General features: G+C 40.0%; 1 protein-coding gene across 2 annotated transcripts in view; it reads right to left on the minus strand.

Annotated features, from left to right (window-relative positions):
- FLVCR1 (FLVCR choline and heme transporter 1) overlaps window positions 1-21,534 on the minus strand; it is a 36,926-nt gene extending 15,392 nt beyond the window's left edge. The window contains exons 1-10 of one of the 2 annotated variants that reach the window (XM_084828828.1): window positions 20,655-21,534; window positions 19,073-19,214; window positions 17,529-17,669; window positions 16,121-16,188; window positions 15,236-15,339; window positions 13,597-13,707; window positions 13,220-13,325; window positions 11,946-12,057; window positions 9,352-9,419; window positions 622-8,060 (exon numbers count right to left, since the gene is read on the minus strand). In XM_084828828.1, the coding sequence (XP_084684954.1) occupies window positions 7,986-8,060; window positions 9,352-9,419; window positions 11,946-12,057; window positions 13,220-13,325; window positions 13,597-13,707; window positions 15,236-15,339; window positions 16,121-16,188; window positions 17,529-17,669; window positions 19,073-19,214; window positions 20,655-21,350 (1,623 nt within the window). In that variant the 5' untranslated portion in view covers window positions 21,351-21,534 and the 3' untranslated portion in view covers window positions 622-7,985. Of the gene's footprint in view, window positions 1-621; window positions 8,061-9,351; window positions 9,420-11,945; window positions 12,058-13,219; window positions 13,326-13,596; window positions 13,708-15,235; window positions 15,340-16,120; window positions 16,189-17,528; window positions 17,670-19,072; window positions 19,215-20,654 lie in introns of those variants that run through there. The other variant, XM_084828829.1, reaches the window with a different exon arrangement.

Raw genomic sequence — 21,534 nt, forward strand, 5'->3', positions numbered from 1 at the left:
ACCTCCAGATAACACTTTCCTAACCTCCAGATAACACTTTCCTAAAATACATCGTATGTGCAAAACTCCTGTAAAATCAGTGTAGTTTTTAGAACATTAGTTAGGCACACAATACAACAATTATCTGAGTTCGGGGACAGTTTTTGTAGTTAACATTCACAGGACACACTTTCTACATTGAACTAGTCCTTTGTTTGATACAGTGAAGCCTTCAAGCAAACCTACGCAGCTTCCAGAGTTGGACACATCATGCCCACTCCATGAGTGAAACTATGCCCTCGGACACCTCTAGCCAAAGCCCCCTAAGAAAGACATCTGTCCACTGCATTCCCCTAAGAGCAGCTGCCCCACAGTAGGAGGGAGGGGTAGACATATAACTTAGTCCCTCATTCTACTAATCTCCCCTGACTTCAAACTGCATGGACTACAAAGCTATGAGCTGGATACAGAAGTCTGGCCCTAATGACCGAAGATCTTATTGCAGGGTTCAGCTACATGGATTTAAATTAAAACTGATGCACTTTAAAAACAAAATAAGCCCAAGGCACACACCCCTAGGATTCCTTTAGTATGCATGTCAAGTTGCAGGTGTATAGGTTTCACAGTCTTGGCACTATGGTACAGACATTCTCTTTTATTATTATAGAGTACAGCAATACAGACATCCCAATACAAGTAAAGTACAAACAATAGAAAAATGAGTTACAGTACAAATACATTCAAAAGGAAAGGATCATTTTTCTCAGTTTTCATTTGCTCACTTGTAACCATCACAATTATGAAATGTATGGATACTGACCATAATGAAAGACATGCTAGGATAGCAACCTGACAAGGTGTTGCTTTGGCCTTGTCAGGCCCATAGGAAGTTATACCTTTGTTGAAACATGGGATCTATTATTTGTCTTAAAGATCCCACTGCAGGACAATCCTACTGTTAAATGAAAACCCTAACTGCTCCCACCATTGAATCTTCATTAGAAATGCAAAATTAAGCTTCAGAGGACTGTTCTTTAGGGACACTAGTGATCAGTATTGGCCGAGCTCTTCTCTCATGTTAATTGTATGTTCAGTAGGTTGGCCAAATTCTGCATGTGCAGCTGCCTGCACCGTGTTTCTAAACATTAGGGTATGCCATATTGATTCACTAAGACATGGTGTGGGTCTCTGTTGAGACAGCTAAGGCCTGGTGTTTTGCTACAGTTAAGCACCAGTGATCTTTCACACAAAGCAGATATACAAATACAGGATGAGCTGTATTTGTTTTCTGCCTAGAAGTCAGTGACCCGGTTCACATGATTGCTTGTGAGGATGCAGGAGTAAGCATGCATGCTGGCTCCCACCTGCTTGCCCACTTCCGCTTTGCTAAACAACCCAGGAATGCCCTGTTCCTGGGTTGTTCTCTGTGACAGCCAAACCTGGAACTCTGGGTTGTTGAGGGAGAAACAGCCCAGAGTTTTAACCTAAGAACAAACCATGAGTTATAACTCTGGGTTGTTTCTCCCTCAACAACCCAGTGTTCTGGGTTTGGACATCACACAGAACCCAGGAACAGGGGGTGTCCTGGGTTGTTTAGCAAACTGGAAGCAGCTGGAACCCAGCACACTCACTCCTCCAAACTCTGAAACAATTGTGTGAACTAGGTTGGTGGGAATCATTCAGCTCTACCAAAGAGAGTAGAGGAGCTACAGTCTTCTAACACTATTGGGCAAAGGTAAAGTCTTCTTTCCACCTGATACTAACTAGTGACCCCAGTATTCTGCCCTCACCTCAGGACTGTGTCAGACTTTGGCTCCTTTACTTCCTCCCGCAGAAGTAAATAAAATGTACAGCAGATGCATCTTTAGAAAAATTAAACTGCATAAACAAACCGGCTGAGCACTTTCAGAGCTTTTCAAACAACTCACTAACCAGATAGTAACTGCCTTTTATTTATAAACATTCATTTCTTTAGCACTGGCAATGTGGAAAGTGTTTCATAGTCTTTATACCACTCCCCAAGTCACACCACAACCCTGTAAGGAAGCAGTTCCTTCTTCTATACAGAAAGCAAAGCGAGAGATTGGGAGCTGCGCAAGGCTACACACAGAGTTTACAGTCAGAATTTGGAACTAATAACCAAATTCCAACACTAGCACTCTCAGCATTACTTACATCTTCAAGCAGGTCCCCAACCTTCAAAGACTGGCCTGTTGTTGTTGTTGTTTTAAGTCTCCCTAGCGTATTTATAGCACAGGGATTGAAAGGCGATTTGAAAATAAGATCATGCTATGATAGGATGGTACACAGTGTTGTTGGGTAGCATCCAAAAAACTTCCCAGGTTATTTTGTGCCTGGAGAATAGCAGTAACTTTGCTGAATTACATGCTTATCTGCAAAAAGGCATTGAGCAAAAATTTTGCCTGCAATATGGGACAGCTAACACAAGGGGGAGTGATCAAGTGAAAGGAAGTGATGGCTATAGAAAGCAAAAAAAGGTCACAGCAGTGGCTCCCTTCTTGTAGTGGAACTGTGGCAAACAGTGCCTGGTGGAGATACAACAGCAGCACAGCAAAATGGGTGGTCTCAAAATTCCTGTACTTGCAAGAGAACAATTAGTGAAACCATAGCACCCATTCACAGAAGGATATCATTTATAATCAGTTCAGTATTTATGGTCTCCTGTTCATACCCACATAAAACACTGGGAACCATTGAGCAAAGAAAATTTTATCACTTCCTGTTTGAGATAGTCAGAGTTATAAGAGATACAGCTGGCTACAACAACATATAGGGCGTTTAAAAAAAATTAAGGTGACTATTTTAAGCAATTCCAGGATTGCGTTTGTTGTATTTTTTTCTATTAAACTCACTGGCAAGCATACATGTGAGAGTTTACAGTTCACTTTTGGCTGAATGTCATATTATATAGGCAGATCTAGGAGTTCATTCTCTGAGAATACTAAAGAGCCTTAAGCAGTTGCCAATACCTGGAAAGACAATCTGTAGCACAGGCTAGTATCAATGGCAGGGGAACAGGGGATGACACAGCAGGAACCAAGGGAGTCCTGAAGCAAATAAAGCCAAGCCAACAAAGTATCCATGGAGATAACCTTTATGCTAAAAGTTTATATAGGTTTTCTAGCCAACCAGCTGGTTTAGCTAAAACCCTAGTTGTATGGTCAAGATGACATTGCACAGAAAATAAGAAGTTTCCCTAGCTTCCCTGATCTCCCAGAGTAGTTGCAAAGTAGAAACATTTGTCTACAGACCAAAAGAACCCACCAATGCCACTCCTTAACATTCTGACCATCATTTTTTCTTTTTGGGATTTACCAAAAAGAAGAGAAACAGCATGAATATCCAGCATACAGAATAATAAAAGTTAGTTGGTGTTTAGAGCCACGCCTTTTAAGGAGGCACTTACATTTTCATTATGGAGAAAAAAATCGTGTGCATTTCTGAGCACATAATCCAAAATAGAAATATGGTTACATGATAGTAAGGACTGGGCCACGGACTCATCTTCTAGACATATTGCCTAATACATACAGTTTGCAGCACACTGCTGCTAATGTAGTTCCATCTCAACAGAAGTGTATACACACTGTAGTCAGAAGAGACTTGCTCCAAAGCTGGGTTTACTTGTAAGAAAATAAGATGATTGATGGCCAGCATTTGCAAAGAGCATTAGTGCCAACCTCAGGTTTTTTGAGGACACACAGCAATAGTGACTCATTAGAAATCTGAGAACACAGACAGTTACTCAGGCTAAACATTCTGTTCAAAGAGTGACTTTTACAAAGCTATGAGTGCCATAGTAGATTTCAAGATTACAGAGTATTTCAAAACCATTTGAATTTATACAGCAATTCACTTCAGAAGAAACCAGCCAATTAAGAGCAAATTCTAAGAACTCACAAGAAAAAGCCACCCACTCACATTCCAGTGGATCATATAGAAATTGCCAATTGAAGAAGGAGATAGCTTGAAAGGGTATGCAGAGTGGGAACAAAAGATTAGCTTCCAACAGACTTCACCAGTGGAGACCCTCAGTAAGAGGATTTGGACCCACTTTTCTGTTGAAATAATTTCACCCCGTACTTACAAACTGGTAGATCGTGCAGGAGCTAAGTTCAATTACCTAACCGGTAGCACAATCATGAATCTTGCTAAGTAAAACACTACAGAGGGGCCAGGGTTCAAAGAATCATGGAACTAGTTGTGAGAGCGGAAGAACTTTACAATTGTTTTTCTCAAACTGCAGCAACATATGCTATATCACAAACTGGCTTTGAAACTGAGGAGAGAATCAAAAGCACTTTTGAGATATGGTAGAGGTCAAATGAAAAAAAAAAAAGAGGAAATATTCCACCGGGCTAGTGCCACCCCCTTGTGTGAGAGACTAAGCAGCTCTTTGGATCACAGCAAGGGAATTTAAGGGGCAGTTTTACTAAGATCATATTACACAGGATTTCCCTTGAGATTCTCTTAGAGTTGAAACAAACGTACAATTTAATACCTTCAGGTTATACTAGCAATATGCAGTTAATTCCCAGTTGAGCTGCATTATTTAGATAGCAAGATGATGTACTAATCAATAATACATTTTTCCATATTTTTCTCTGAATTTCATTGAGAAAATGATTTGCCAATATACACCTGAAGCCCCCGTTAAGAGCATGCACAATCCTGTTTGGGAAGCATTCCAACTTAGCTACAATTAAGCCCTCATTACCAGGAATGCTTTGCTTTCAAAAGCTCAGAAGGCTTTCTACCATGTCAAACTTGCTTGGAGTTTTGCAGTTAGCAGAGGGTAACTTTGCAATTTGGCAAAAAACAAAACAAAACAGGAGACTTGGCAAGATTAATGTTTTTAAATTATGAATAGAATGCTGGAAGGAAAGGAAACTAATCTCTTTTAAGCCTTAAAGGCCATGTTAAAGCCAAGATTAAGGGGTAGGGAGAGTGTCATGCATTGGCCTTTTAAGTTTACACAGAAAGCCTGGATGCAAACTGCACCTCCTATGAAAGATGTTCAAGGACTGTGATGTTCAAAAAGTGAGCATAATTTCCTTTCCCCTGAAAAACAAGACTTTTTTTATTGGTGGCATTCAGTTCCACATGGAAATACAGCTACAGATAGTGGTGAAAAGAGATTTGCATTTTGATAACACCTATTAAGAAGAGACATTCACTATGCCTAGAACAGCAGAAGCTAACAATTAAGATTTACTCCTAAAAATAACCTAGTTAAGATCAGAGAAGGCTAATATACTAGGAGAAAGGACACCTACCTGTACATTCTGCAAGTTATAACTGTGTAGTACCATAATTGGGTTCAGCACCTACACCACCTTCTATAGCTCTAGTCAAAAAGCTAAAGTATCTTCCCTTACTCTTGAGTAGACATATTTGTCTTTCTTGCATATGCTGGGGGGGCATATTTATTATTTTATTTATTGTATTTATATACCACCTTTCTGTAACCAAGGCGGTTTACAAGAATTCAAAAGACAAGATTAATAAACAAATACAAACATAATAAAACGTTAAAGCAACCTTAAAACCCCGTAACAATTTTAAAAGCCAGGTTTTACAAAAATGCATCCTGCTCCCTTCTAGAATCAAGTGAGAAATGCCTTCACATTTGGTTCTTCCTACCCACTCATGAAAGTCCCTGGAAATGCACATTAAATACCAGCAGCAGGGAAGGAATGGAGGAGGTGTGACTGTACAGATGACCACTTCAAGAACACTAGTTACAGGTAAGTAGTTGTCTTTGTGCTATCCAACAATTAAGTGACTAGTAAACTAGCACATTCAGCATACCGAATCAGCACTGAAAGACTTAAAGGAACAGCCTTCCAAATCTGGCATCAGAACAAGCTTTCATATCCAGGAAATAAGGTTTAATAAACATGGATGACATAGCCCACATTGTCAGCATTACAAAGTTCCAACATGGAAACAGCCCTGAAGTATTCTGAGGAAGTAGCAATCCCTCTAGCACAGCCTTCCTTAACGTGGTGCCCTCCAGATGTTTTAGACTCCTTGCATTCCTAATCTCTGGCCATGCTGGCTGATGGGAGGTGAAGTCCAAAAATTCTGGAAGGCATCAGGTTGGGGAAAGTTGCTCCAGCAGTACAAACCTCTACATTCCTGGGGACACCAACAGATCTAACATCGTGCCCCAATTGATTATCTTATACTAAAATGCAGACACCAAAGGTCTATTGGGAAAGCTATGGAACAGCGGTAGTAAATGATTCATACATATTCATACACTGATTGCGATGATTGTACAAAAATGAGGTCTTGATGTTGACAGCAGTTTTAACAGGACAAGCAAAGTTAGGTTATGGAGGAAAGAGGCAGCTGTGCTTAGCAAAAGACTACAGGACAAGTCAGACAGTTATCCCATTTATCCCACTGAAAGGGATGAAAGGGACTTGAGAATGCAGGTATAGACAAAGGACTGTTTACACAAAAGGGATATAGTTTGGTGCTACCCTCCACTTTTAAGAAGCATTCCTAAATTCTCGCAGAAATATCCAGCCGGACTTAAGGACTCTAGCTGGATTATCCCTTTAACATTTACATTACTGGACACAAGTGTTGTGGAATAAATGTAACGTACATAATACTGTCACAACAGAAGCTTTTACAAGACAAGTAGCATGTTCCCCATATCAAGACAAAAAAGAGAATGTTACTGAAACTTTCCTTATATATTTGAGGATCAGAAGTAGCAGCATGAGTGGGCTCAGCAAAAGCACTAGCTTTTCAATTTCAACCTTCCTTTAAAAGCTAAAGGATCTAAAGGCTAATTATGATTTACTCCCAAGGCAAGTTGTATTCAAGTGACACAGTGGAAGAACATTTAAAAAGACATACTGTTAGTCTTTCTCAACAGACAAATAAGAATCAAAACATTTCCACCAAATCAGCAAACAGCAGAGACTGAATACATGCACTTAGCACCAGGAGGGGACACAAATAAAGCTTTAACTTAAACTGAGCCCAGGTTCTTTTGTTACATGATTCAGTAGGAAAAGGCACAGTATTCTTGTAAACCTGCACATATCCCTGACCAGGTGAAACAGTAGACAGAGTCCACTGTGTGAGCTTGCAGTATTTTTATTTTCCTAAAGCCCCTTCCTACATGTACTTTTCACTAACAAGCATATTAGGACAACTGGAGAACAGCTGCAGGCATGTGCCTGTGTAAGATCTGGCAATGCTTTGCCATTTGCACACTATTAAAATGTGCCTTTCTGCATTTTCAGAATGCAAAGGAAAAACTCAGCTTTGTAGCTTAGAAGGCCTTTACCTTCAAAATACTAGAACATAAAACATTTTCAGGAAATATAAGTTTATGCAGCTCCCTCAGCTGTATTTGGACACAAGAGGTTTCATAAACCATAATCCTTCCAAAGCCAACAGAAATGGCAAATAGAATTTACAGTATAATACATTCAAAATCTGAATTTCTTATACTGCGTCTTGTGCTAAAGGCAGTGCCTCTCCTATGGAAAGAGCAGTTTCAAATTTCCAACGTATTTACAATAAAAAACCAAGTTAAAAAACACCCCTTTAATTTATGTCAATCCATTCAGTGCACATTTCATATAAGGGTTGAATGTGTGGATTACTTGCTTGTGCTGATTTTAATTAGAACCGATTTGTCACTTGCCATAGCGCTCAAGCTGCTTGACTGTATTGTCTGAAAGTGCACAGCTTCCAAAAAGGAATGGCTGATTCCTGGGAATCTTTTATCCATTTTGACTTTTTTAAAGTTGAAAATTGTCATTGTAAGTAGTCACCACAAAGGTGAAATGTGTCCTCAGAGTGTATGTGCATTTTTAGTTCATACATAAGCAGTACTGCGTGATTATCACTGGTAGCACATGGCTCTACAGGCATACAGTTCTTGTGAGTACTCATCAAGTTGCTTCTGCTCAGTAGAATTTGACATTTGCAAGCCTCTAGCTTTTCTCTCTGTTTTAAATGTTTGATTCAGATTGGCTTTTTGTTGCTGGTTTATTCTGTTCATCTTCTGTAGGAGTGTCAACTGACATCTGTGAAGGAAATAACATTGAAAAAAATTGATGGCTGATTGAATCAACAATTCCTGATGAGGTTGCCCTGGGGACAAGTCAGGATATTCCCTGGGCTCCCAGTTAGAAGACCACAATAATTGTAATTTTAGAGAATATATTTAGTGGAAACAAGCTTCTAATATTAGCGGGGGGAAGAGGTCCTTCTACAAATTCCACTTATAAATTCTGAAGAATGGAGTAAAAAAAAAAATGTCCCTATCTTGTTTGAGTCACTAGTTAATTGCAATCTAAAACTTGCATTATTCATACTAGTAACACGTTCAAATTAGTATCAAAGCATGGCCATGAAGTCAGAAGTGTTGAATATCTTGTAGTATGTTGAATTAGTCTGAGAGTACTCTAATTATTCATGTTTTGAAGTTTATTTGCATTAGGATAGTTGATTGGATGTTTTATGTTTATATTGTTTCACCAGTAAGGCAATCAGAATACAGGATTAATATTTTCCCTTGATAAAGACACTATTAAAAACACACTGGAAGACTTATCCTTGCAGCTGTATGTGTATCATAGCATCACCATTAGGAAACAAATGCCAGAGTTCCCTGTTGCATATTGCCACAAGTTTGTTATCTGTGCATCAGACTAAGGGGCTTATAGAACTGTCAGTTGCTGGACAAGTTTTAAAATCTTAGCCTGGGCCCCTTGGCCAGCATGGGCCAGCTTGCCAATTAAAACTCAGCATAGCTAACAGCAGAATGCTTACATGATTCCTCAGAAGTCAGTCTCATTATTTCGATGGCACTTGCTTCCTGGTCAGCATGCATAGGATTGGGGAGAGAGGATGGGGACTGGTCTATGAACTGCTGATGTCACAGACATTCACATCTACAAGACATGTCACTGCATTTCTAGGAAGAAGGGTATGTTTCTCCAGACATAGATTACCATGCCCTTCCTTTCAGATTCCCAGTGGTATATCTCCAATCCATTCTGGTGTAGTGGTTCAGGAGGAAAAGGTGGGCAAACTTATACACATATAGAAGATACTCCAGACATAGCAAGCAACATAGGAAAAATGTTAAAAGGAACAAAGAAGATGTGAATCCCCCCCCCCGGGGGGGGGGAGAGACTTAAAGGCAAGTACACACCCTAAAGACTGATTAAATAATGGCAAGCTGAACTTGAAAAGTAATTTGTTACTCAAAACAACCAGAGCTGCAATAGTATTGTTTTTAACAGTCTTATGCCCAGTATCAGATATTAATGGATAATCATGCCAGCAAATTAAGAGATTAAAACTACTTACAGATTTAACGTCGACACTTATAATTCCTGAATTCACATTGTGCCTTCGCAAATCAGATTTGATTAAAGCTAAAAGAAAAGAAAATACTGCATGTAATGTCCAACACATTCACTGCAGTGACTATTCTGCAGGGTATATTTGCTAGACATGAAGGTGCTACAAGACTGTATTTGAAGCAACAGACTAACATGACTAACCCTCTGCAGGTTATATGGCACTTGCCTTATTGGTAGTTTATTATTTCTTTATTTGTTAGATTTATATCCTGCCTTTCCTCCAAGGAACCTAAGGCAGTATACATGAATCTCCCCCTCTCCATTTCATCCTCACAACAACCCTGTGAGGTAGGTTAGGCCAGTGACTGGCCCAATGTCACCCAGTGAGCTTCATGGCCAAGTAAAGACAAGAACCCAGATCTCCTGAGTCCCAGTCCAATATCCTAACCATTAACCACACTGGCTCTCTAGTTGTTTTCAATCTACAAATAATGCTTTTCATAGAAGTACCAGTTTGAAACAAGTAGGAGATATATGATCTTGGATACTAGAAAAAAATTATCAGAAGTGCTAAGAACTGTGTGGGGGTGGGGGAGGTGGTATGCTTCAGTGATGCATACTTGGAAGAAAACCCATGAGGACTGAACAGCAGTCTTCCTAGTGCGAAGAAACTAGAACTATTTTAATAAGCAAATTGGTTAAACCAATTTGTTGAATGCACCTTGTAGAATGCATATTTATGTACAGATTTATCCATATTCCAGCATCTTCACTACATCTTTCCATGCATACAAGGAGTGTTCTTATTGAACACTGCAGGGCTAGAAGGATACATAAAGTCAACTAAAAGTGAGTTTATGTGGGACAAGAGAAAATGCTTACATTATTTCCAATAAAGATGAGGTTGCATGCACTAACATTTGCCTTAACTTTCAGATGTATAAAATAATAAAGAGAAGCCACTTAACTTAAGGACCATGGGCTAGATAGCCAGGGTCTTCAAAATTCTAATGACCCTACCACTTAAATGCATCTCAGATTTTCTTTCCATTTATATAATAAACACTTTCTATATTATACCAGTCCTGGATATTGAAAGTCGGCAAAAATATGTAAGGTAATTTCTAGCCAAAATCACAGACCTCCTCTATAGCCATGACAGAATACAATCTGATTTGGATATTCAACTGGGACCAGGGTTTAGAATCAAGGAAGGGTGATTATACCCTGGTTTTCAATTTAGGATCATACCCATTTTCTTTTTGAGCCAGGCTGGCAATGGTCAGCATAGTACTGAAATAGGGTCAAGGATACAGGGAGAATCTGTGGGTAAGAGTACATGTGCAAGCCACAGCATAATATTCTATAAACTTCAGTTCCTTGTATAGCCCAATTGGGCCTTATTCTAGTTGAGGGCACAATCCTATCAAGATAGACGTCAGCCTCCAAACTCGGAAGCTGATGCCTATCCAGTGCAGGTTGGGCAAAGCACGGAGGGGAACCTCTCCTCTGTGCTCCGCCCGCCCTGCATTCTTGGCTAGACATGCAATTTTGCACATCTAGCCAGGGCTTCACAGAGGGGGCAGGAACAGGCCTAGAGACCCCATAAGAAGCAATATAAAGGGGCTGCCATGGTCTCCCCGCTCCCCGCCATGGTCTTCCCCTCCCCGCCCCTGGGAACTCCCCCTTTTCACCCTCCCTGTGCTCCATTTTATGAGCACCGAGAGGCAGTCACCAGAGTTCTGCCCATGCAGGCTACAAGAGGGGGGGGGGGAAGTGCGGTTTCCTAGCTCCGAGCGCTGTCCAGAAGCTCAGAGCCAGTAAACCAAGAAATCCTATGGCCCTCAAGACAGTGTCTAGCGGCCACATGATTGCTGTCTAAGATTGTTGACCTATAGTGGGAAATTCATGAAAGCTAAATCCAAATTACACAAAGGCCCAAAAGGCTGATGCTGAATAAACAAAAGTAAATACACATTCAATTCACACACCCAAACTACTTTTTAGAACATACTGCTGGCAGTTATATTTCTAATTAAGAAATTAGAATCACAGCCTTAGTGTTTTTTCAATAGTGCCTTGCTCCCACCACTATTAAATAGCTTTGTTCACCTAAACATTTCACTTAAATGTCCAGTATTCTGCTACCATTAGACCAAAGAACATTTAACTTTCCTTACTGGCACATTTGTCTGGATAGCAGCCACTAATCCCAGCAGCAGATTTCTTTGCTCACATCCTGTTGTTCAATTTAATTGGTTCTTTTTTTTAGACTACCTGTGTGTGGTTTCCTCCCCACTCCCACTTTCCCCTTTTGAAAAAAACAACAAAGCTAAGCAACGTGCTGCTTTTTTGCTGCTTTTAAGATCTTTCTTTTAAAAATCATGTTAGTTTGATTGTCGTTTATCAGTGTTTTTATTCTTGTGATCCATTTTGGATATTTTTTCAATAGATATGTTTAATGTTTTAAATGAATAAATACAGAAATAAAACATGAATTACTCAAACCTTTGAGTGGGGCTACACATTATTCAGTATTTTCCAGTAAGAACAAAACATGGTTATTCATTCATTTGACACAGCAAGCAAATGGAGTACCTGTTAAAATGATGCCTATAAACATCCACACAAAGAGGAAAATGTTTCCAGCACGCGGGTTGTAATCTGTTGTAAGATTTCCTTGAATCAGCGTAAAAATAATCCCAAATATCTATAAAGAATCATAAGAAGGAATTTCAGACTGTTTCTCATGCAGAACATCTACACTTGTCTATAGAGCAGCTTGTTACAGATAAAACTTGCGTGGTGCCTGTTCAGTGTTTATGTTGCAGCAGCACCATTCTGTCAGCTCTGCTGAAATAACAGCTTGGTTTGGGTCCTCCTCTCCCAAAACTGTTGCTATGCCAGCTGGTCATTATAAGAACGTCATAACTCTTTAAGAACTGGTATCTGAGTTTGCTTGTTTTTCCTCTTCCTTCCGCATCCCTTGTTTCTTTGTGCTGTGTCTTTTAAATTGTAAAGCTGAGGGCAAGGACTGTCTGTTTGTTATTGATCTTACAAAGTAGCTCTCGGGAGCCTTTTCAGCTGAGTAGTCAAGTTTTAAAATGGTTTAAATAAATAAAAATAAAGTGCTGCCCTTCTGTTCAGTTAGTAGACAATCCACAAATACTGCAATTGCACTACCCAATATCAAAAGAGCTGTTCCCTTATCCCTGCCAGTTTTGTTTTCTTCAGTGCCATACTGATGGGTTTTTATTTACCAGCCACTCTCAGAGGTGAGCATAGCATATTCTCAACATACTGAGGGAGCAGAGCTAATCTCTCATCCTGTAAATTTGTGCAATTATGCAAGGGGGAAAGCATCCCTCGGTCCTCCTAAGATTCTTTTGAATAATGGCTTGGCAAGGTAAATAGTCACCTTGCATTCCAAGTAGAAAAGACAGACACATGAGGAGAAGGAAGCCAGAATAGACTTGCATAGCCAGTGTATAGACTTGCATAGCCCATGACATGGTACTGAGATTATTCCACTGCCTCCAGATGTTATATGTTCCATAGTTTGTTACAGTTTTGACAAAGGACAATATTCCATCAAGTTGTGCCCATGCAACTTCCAATGGCACATACACACAGACTTCCAAGAGTTTGCAGCAGAGAGGCTGCAAGCTAAAAAGAACTGAGTGTATCATTGACCTGTGATACTGTTTATTAGGAAAGATGAAAAGCTTTTTAAAAGTATCCTTATTTTGACCAGCTATATCAAGTATCCACAAGCTTAAGAAGTAGATATATCCTCACTCAGTTGCAGAATGAGAGCTACCTGAGCTCAGAACTGAGTGCTAATTATTGCGGCAGAAAACATCCCTCATTACCTGTGCTGAAGCATTCAGAAGCCCTGATGAGGTGCCTTCTGACTCTGGGTATGTAATTTCCACAGCAAACTCAAAACCAAGAGGGAGGTAACCAGTCATGAAGAAACTATCATAAAAATCAAAGTTCAAATTAGCAACAGTTTTAAGGACCTTGCATCAAAAGCACTATTTGTTACTATTAAGCTTATCCACAGTATATTTTCCAGGTATATCCACAAACTTTAACATCCAGTCTGAAATCCCATGCTTAAGGAAATGTATTTTCTACTAGAAAGTTCACAACAATTTTAAACAAAAGGTTATACAGTAAGAAATGGAATTTAACTTACTCAAAAATACATCAATATATTTTATTAAGATACTCGGAGCACGCTTACCCAAGCACACCACCAGTCACAAATACAACTATAAGGTGTCCACAGTCCAAGGTGAATGTAAATACAACCATCCCAACAAATGATAGGATGTACACAATTAATGTAGTCTGCCTACAAACAGAGTGTAAAGTTAAAATAAGAAATCACAACCTTATGAAAAATGGATAACAGTATTATTCTTTTTGCTACTGTTTAAACCAAACTACTTTCTGTTTCAAACACAAACGTATAGTACATTTCAGTGACAACCTGTCGCTTCTCTCCTTGCCTCAGGTCAGACTGTCACAGTATAACATACAGTGTATATATTATTTGTTTAAAATATTTATAACATGTCTTTCCATCATTCAGGATTCACAAGGTGCTTATCAATAAAAAATATAACAGCAATATCATAAGAAAAGCAGCAGTGAAGGCCCTAATTGCACAAATGTCCTCTGAAAAAAGCTGCCTTAACCTGTCACCTGAACTCCATTAATGAGACAGGAAAGTTCCCCTTAGAAAGGACTGACACACTTGGAAAGGCTCTGTCTCACATAGCCATTAGCCACTGGGGGCATGGCCATCTGGGGAATCTGGAGGGCCTGACTGGGACCCCAAGGGGGCAGATTTGCCCCCCGAACCTGAAGTTCTGCACCCCTGGTGTAGACGGTACTGAGCCAGATCAACTAATAATCTGCCTTAGTATAAGGACTGGATGCTTCCTATGTTTCTATGTACATTAAGCTTACTTTCTTTGAAAAATGACGTGCTTTAGAAATCTGATTCTGAAGTCTACACACATACATTCCTCATAGTGGCCCAATTCAGATTATTGTTCAAGGTTTCATAAACTATGGCTTATGAAACCGGAATCTAGAGTCACAGGCAGGAGCTCCTCCCTCTCCTTCTGCTCCAGTTGTGTACTGGCTTCAGTGAAAAGACCCTGGCTTATATTACACTGGAGTTCAGTTACATCCAAACTGGGGATATTGGATTAATGTCAGTTAACCAACCAAGAAAATAAGTCAGAATGTGATTCTGGTGTATTTTCCTGGTTTAGTAACTGTCATTAAGTCAAAGCTCCCCAGTTTGGATGTAACTTGAACTACAAGCTTTATATAAGCCAGGATCTTTGCACTGAAGCCAGCATGCCACAGGAGGAGAGGAGGAGGACTACAGTCATTATGCTCATTTCCATGGTTCATAAAGCATCAGATAATCACCTGAACCAGGCCAGTGGCTGCACTTGAGCTATGGGCCTACACAGCCACAGCCGCAACGGAAATGGATTAAGTGTCAAGGAACCCTTGGAAGCTTGCGGTGTAGTTCTGGTCAGTAACTTCCCAAGAGACAAGACTTTCACCTCATAGCTACATCAAAAGCCAAGGCAGTATATTCTGAAAACCCAACCCTAATATATATATATATATATATATATATATATTTAGGGTTGGGTTTTCAGAATATACTGCCTTGGCTTTTATATATATATATAGCACTCCCTCAATCAATGGAAGATATACAGAGCATTTTTCTTGCTGCTTATCTCCTGCACACCATATTTTATTAGTTGCTGGTCAGCCTACCTACCCTTTACCCCATAACTGCAGCAAGTAATCTAAGCTATATCATTTGCTTTTCCCATTCACACACTTACTTGTAGGTTTTGGTGTGATCCAGCCACAAGCCACAAATAATTGAGCCCACCATTCCAGCCACCACAAGTGTCAGGCCAATCCTTCCTGCATTCACTTCTTCTCCCTTTGAATAATATAGTTACAGAGGTATCTATAAGCAGTGCCCTCTTTACTACAATGAATGTGTGTGCGCGCGCGCTCTCTCTCTCTCTCTCTCTCTCTCACACACACACACACACACACGGCCAGAATTTAAGAAATAGCTAAATGTCACAGATAAATACTACTAGATCTGTTCATAGATGGGTTAATCCAGACTAAGATGACAGTTCAATTTACTTAGTCAATGAAATAAATATTGCTGACAGGAGTCCTGCAAGGCACCAATTTATTGCATTGCCATGGTTTGTAGTTTGTTAAACACTTTGTAGTTTGTTCAATTCATATGCTTTCCATATAACTCTGGGCAGCATTAACAGACTACTCCATTATAAACAACACAATAAAAAAACATTAACATAACAAAAAGGTAAAAGCAGACACTGCCCAAGTCTCCTAGACTGTAGCATATTTAGGAGACATTCTCAGAGGCCAGAAAATGGACTTGCCACTCATGTAACTCAAATGCTTCCCAAGATTGCAATGCCATCTTTTATGCCTACCAGTATCCCACAGATCCACCCCTTTGTCCTGTTAATAATTCCACTATTGTTCCAGCTTGGAGTTCAGGAGATTACATCAAGGCATGATTCATGTACCTAATCATAGATCTCCCAGGTCACATCTTTTTCAGCCCTGAGCAAAATGACACCAAGCCTGATTGAAAAATGATAACTAAATCAAGCAAGGCATGGGATCTTTCATTTAAGAGAAACTATTCAACAACAAATTCTAGAGAAACTTACCTTATAATGAGTTACTATCATTTGATTTAGTAGAGTCGAGACTGAATAAAATGATCCAGTCATAATTCCTACAAAGAGACAATTAAAAGTATTGCTGTGGCTAGTGAAATTGAAATCAAAACAGATCCAAAAAAGAAACCCATTAGCAGATTCTGTGACTTGAAATAGATATGAAAATTCATTAGTTTTAGCATCCAAAATTTGATCCATCCTTAATTCCTGACAAAAAGACTAGGAAATGTTAAGCTCTATGAGGAAAACAGGGTGCAAATGAGCCTTACATTGTGCTTGGTCAGACTCAGTCTGATTTTCATCACTATCACTCTAGCCATCTCCCAATCAGCTTCATGTCACTACAGAAACCAAGAGGATGGGATCCTATGAGACAGTGAATGCAGGGAAGCTGCCATGATCTTGTCAGCCCCAGTCAGTCTCCTATTCCAAACTCCCAACAGGGCAGTGACAGTACCATCACTGCAAAGGCCTGGAAACCATGGGGATCCATCAGCAGATCATCCTAATGAGTTCTTTGCATTGTACAGACAAGCAGCCAACTACATGAATATGAACTTGAGCACACTCCAGGAGAGAGCGGAGGACAGGAAGGCCTGGCGTGCTATGGTCCATGGGGTCACGAAGAGTCAGATACAACTTAACGACTGAACAACAACAACAACATATGTGCCCTGTCCAGGTAGTGACCATGACGCTAATTACAAGAGCACCAAAATCCTGCCTAGGGCAAAAAAGCAAGTCTAGCATGTGCCCTTTTACATGTACAGGGCCCAATAAAATGTACGATGGCTGACATGAAGTCCTGAGTCACAGACAAGGCAACCTCAGCATGAATGTCAGCAACATAAGTTATGAAGGAACACAATATTTTAATGAACTTCTGAAGAAAATTATATTACACAAGAAATCTTTGCTGCAAAAGCTGCTCATAGCTGCAAAAAAGTTATGCTACATCCTTTTATATATGTGTTTTCGACTTTACAAAAGTTTCCATTAAAATATTAAGCAAAAAATATTTGAGGATCCACCATATATTTTTGAACAGGTAAGGAAAATATTGGATATTGTAGAAATGGAAACATTTAACATGCATATTCAAAATAGAGCTGTTTGCATGGATTTTTTTTTTGTAAATGAACAGACTCCTTGTTGAATAATGGAATGAACTATATAAATTCATTGTTTATTATCATCTGTTCTATCATGTAAAGCTGATAATTTATAGAGTTGTGGGCAGCTATTTATATGTATTAATTGACAATAAAATTAATACACAATAGACATCTTATTTACCACCTAACATCTGTACCTATATTAAGGTACATGTAGGTTTTATAGCAACCATGCCATATAGCATCAGATACATGATTAAATAAGATGTTGACATACTCACCATAACTTATCAGCAAAAGAACAAAGGGAAGATTTCTGAACAAGTTGATTATTGACTGCTTATAGGAGTAATCCTCTGGAGATACATCCAGGAGAACAGCCTGAGACTGACTTGGAGGATATTTGGGTTTTTCCTTAAACACTAGGACAACAACACAAACATAAAAGTGTTGCAATCTATTCATTATTATTCAAACATCTTTACTAATTGGCATTATATAAATATTGTTTAATAGAACATTAAATTATGAAATTATATTGTGAGACATGTCATATTTTCCCATGACAGGGTTGCTTCATATGCACTCTCATGTGTAGTATATCCTCAATGTATTTACAGTCGCATTGCCTAGATGTGCCAAAACGTGCAAATGTGCAAGAGTCACTGTGGCAGACACAGGAAGCTATATAACTTACCACTTGCTTGGGTAAGTTGCAATTGCCAACTTACTACTCACATTTTATCTTCTGGCACCTCTCCTGCTCTGAGTTTCCCTAGCTATAAAAAAAGGGAGATGCATACCATGGCTACTGCATATGTCTACATACACACAACTCTAACAGAGAGAGCGGGCACCAAGGCCAGCAGAGGCACAAGTATTCTACTGTGCTTTCCCACTTGGCAGTAGTTCTTTTGTTCACTCCTCTTATCAGGTTCAGTCTGTTCTTTTTGCTTTTTCAGATTTTCTGTGTCATCAAGTGTTGCAGATTTTTCTTTTCAGCGTATCTAAGATTTGTACTTTTCCCTGTTGGAACTGCCAAGATGTTGCTTCAGGCTTTCACCTATTAGTTACTGTAATATTTTATCAGTTTCCCAAGCGCTCATCTCTGATTTCATACCTAGTTCTTTTACTGATTATCTTTTTACCTTTTTTTTTTTTTTTTTAAATCAACTGCCCCTTGTTTTCTATTTCCTTGACTTGCTTCCTATTACTCTTCAGTTCAGACTTCTCTCTCTCTCCCCACCCCCCTTGAGAAACAGCTGCTAAGCTTCTGAAGAACTCAGGATGCACCAAAATACAGTTTGGAAACCAGTGAAGTAGAAGATGGCAAGATTACCAATACAAATACTTTACCTTGTCCAAGAGCAATTGACCAAAAGTAGGAGCATTCCACTGCTGCCCAACATGAATGCATTTATGGAGTAATGACCATTTCTATTCTAGGAGCTAAGCAAAAAAGATAAGTTAAGCTGCACTTTGTATCTGCAGCTAACCCAATAAAAGGAAAAGGTGGAGCAGCTACAGCCCTGATAGCAATATTTTTGAAAGGTAAATGGTTAATAGATTCAGCAAGAACCTCAATAGGGGGAAAAACTCTTCTACGCAGAAAGTTGAGGATGCACAATGTACTAGGAAAATATTTGCTCTGTTGCCACTTTAATTGCTTTTCAAATCAGTTAAGAAATTGTGGCTTGAAACAGCTTGTCAAGCATAGCTTCATCTGTGACTTGATTCAGAATTCTGCAAGTATATGAGTTAGGACTCCATTATTTGAATGCTCTTTCAGCTTTGACTAAAATTATTACAGGTATGTTTTACTTACCAAGTGCTGCTAGTATAAACAGGAGTGTGGATACTGCTGCTGTGCCATAGAACATTATGCGGATATTACGCTCCATGAGATTCATATCAACTGTGTTTGGGACTAAAACTGGTGGCAATAAGAAGCCAATTGCTGTGCCTAGCTGTAAAAAAACAAACAGAAAAACAAAGTAAGAACAAATATATTGAAAGACCATATAAACATGTTTGAAAATATCCCTTAATCAGTCTGAAGAGGAACAGCTGCATATGGATATATTCATAGTATTTAAATAACCCCATTTTCCTGAATTAAAATGCAAAGCTGTATTTAGACCATTGATCAGTGGTAGTATTGATTGATTGATTGATTGCATTTATATCCCGCCTTTTTCCTCTTGCAAGGAACCCAAGGCAGCTTACATTATCCTCCTCCTCCTCTCCGTTTTATCCTCACAACAACAACCCTGTGAGGTGGGTTGGGCTGAGAGTCTGTGACTGGCCCAGAGTCACCCAGTGAGCTTCCATGGCCGAGTGGGGACTAGAACCCGGATCTCCCGGCTCCTAGTCCATGTTTTATTGTTTAAATTTTTATCACTTTTAATATTTTAATTGTTTTTATGTATTTTATTGTTGTAAGCTGCCTTGGGAGGGCTTCTGCTCTGAAAGGCAGCCAAGAAATATTTCAAATAAATAAATGACCCACTTTTAATGGGGAAGTTTCATATAACACTACCATATATAAATATTTATTTGTCTGGGCACTGATACTATCTGAATATTGGTGACATCAAGGCTTTGGCAGAAATAACCTGCATTGAAATAAACTGGCATCTCCAGTTTATTGATCCTGCAACCTTTAGAACTGTGTAACTGACGTTCTAAAGCTGTAGATGTTCTATATTCATTCTCTCTCTCGCTCTCTCTCTCTGAGGAATTAGTGGAAGCACATGATTTAATTACAAACATATTAGAGATGTCTTCTGCCTTTAGCCTGAAAAACCTACAGGCACAAATGAAAGCTGCCAAGATAACAAGTCAACATTTATTTCAAATCTTAGGCCAGTCCCACTTTTACAATAGTCCATTTTTGTATTATTTAGGGCAATTCTTCAAAAGGGGGCTAGATTATACTGCAAGGATTACTGGGTTGTCCCCACTAGAGTGGTAGACAGAATATGGGAAATACGACTACTGCCACCTTTAGATGGGCGATTAAGAAATTTAATAAATAAATAAATATACACTGCATGGAGAAATTTAATAAGTTACAATATGAGCCTGCAGCAGCAACAGGATGTTGACTAGATGAACTTTGAGTTCCCTTCCAATTGTTCAGTTCTATGATTCAGCTTCAAACATTCCTGCCCTCTCCACAGATAAAGCTGCTTTAAGCACTAATACAGGCAAAGGTTTGCTGTGATCATCCTGCAACTAACTATATAATACACAAGACACACTATTAGGCTTCCCCACTCCAAACCATGAATATTCTTGCCCTTTTCACTTAAAACTTATTTTTCTCACAAATACATTTCCTTCTCATGAGCATCCCTCCCTGACACACCCCTCACCCAAGCATCTTCCACTCTTCATCCCCTCACCTGGTTGCCCAGAACAGCTACAGCACAAGCAGTGGACACTTCCTTGGGCCCAAACCAGACAGAGGCAATGCGAGAGGGCAGTCCCAAAATAAAGACCTGAGCTACAGAACACACAGTCTGAGCCAACAATGTGACAGGATACAGGTTTTGCTGGACACTGGCACACTTAATCCAAGCACCCAGGCAGTTGAGTCCAGATCCCAGCAAAGCAGTGAGGCGGAGGCCACGAGTGTCCAGCAGCCAAGTGGCAGGAAGGATGAGCGGAATGTATGCCACCATATATGCCATGGAGAGCCAGTTGATTTGAGAATTGGAGACATTATAGTAATGCGTAAAGATACTGGTCAATATACTGTATTGGATCCACTGGAAGGCATTGACCAGCGAGTACAAGCTGAAGATGGCCAGCACCAGCAGCCTGCGCTTGGAGAGCCGAGGGGTCAGCTTCACTCCCGACTCAGAAGAGGACAGCATGGCCTCTGCCTCAGGATGCTCCAGAGAAGCAGCGACTCTTCCAACCACCACATCGCTCTCTGCTACCAACGGTGTGCAGCTGCTGCTGCGCTCAGCCTCTCCGCCTGGGAGGCACCCGTTTTGCTGGAGGGGAGGTGCCGGGGCTACCCCCACGATCTGACCACCTTCTTCTTCCTCGCCACCTTCCCCCGGCTCCACCATATCAGCTCCCTCACCACCCATCCTCACGCTTGGGTCGCTTCCCTTCACTCTGGTATCCTCCCGCAAGTCACACACCGGTGCGACAGCCTCCTCTAGCTACTGGAGGCCTCCTTCCTAGAACCCCTCCGCTCCCTTTCTCCCCACACAGGCAGCCCCTCTCCTCAGTCACACACACACCTATCCCCTCCCCTCCCCTCCCCTCCCC

This window comes from Heloderma suspectum, chromosome 1, assembly GCF_057233095.1.
Source record: "Heloderma suspectum isolate Gila_16-S chromosome 1, 16-S_ref, whole genome shotgun sequence".
NCBI lineage: Eukaryota > Metazoa > Chordata > Lepidosauria > Squamata > Helodermatidae > Heloderma > Heloderma suspectum.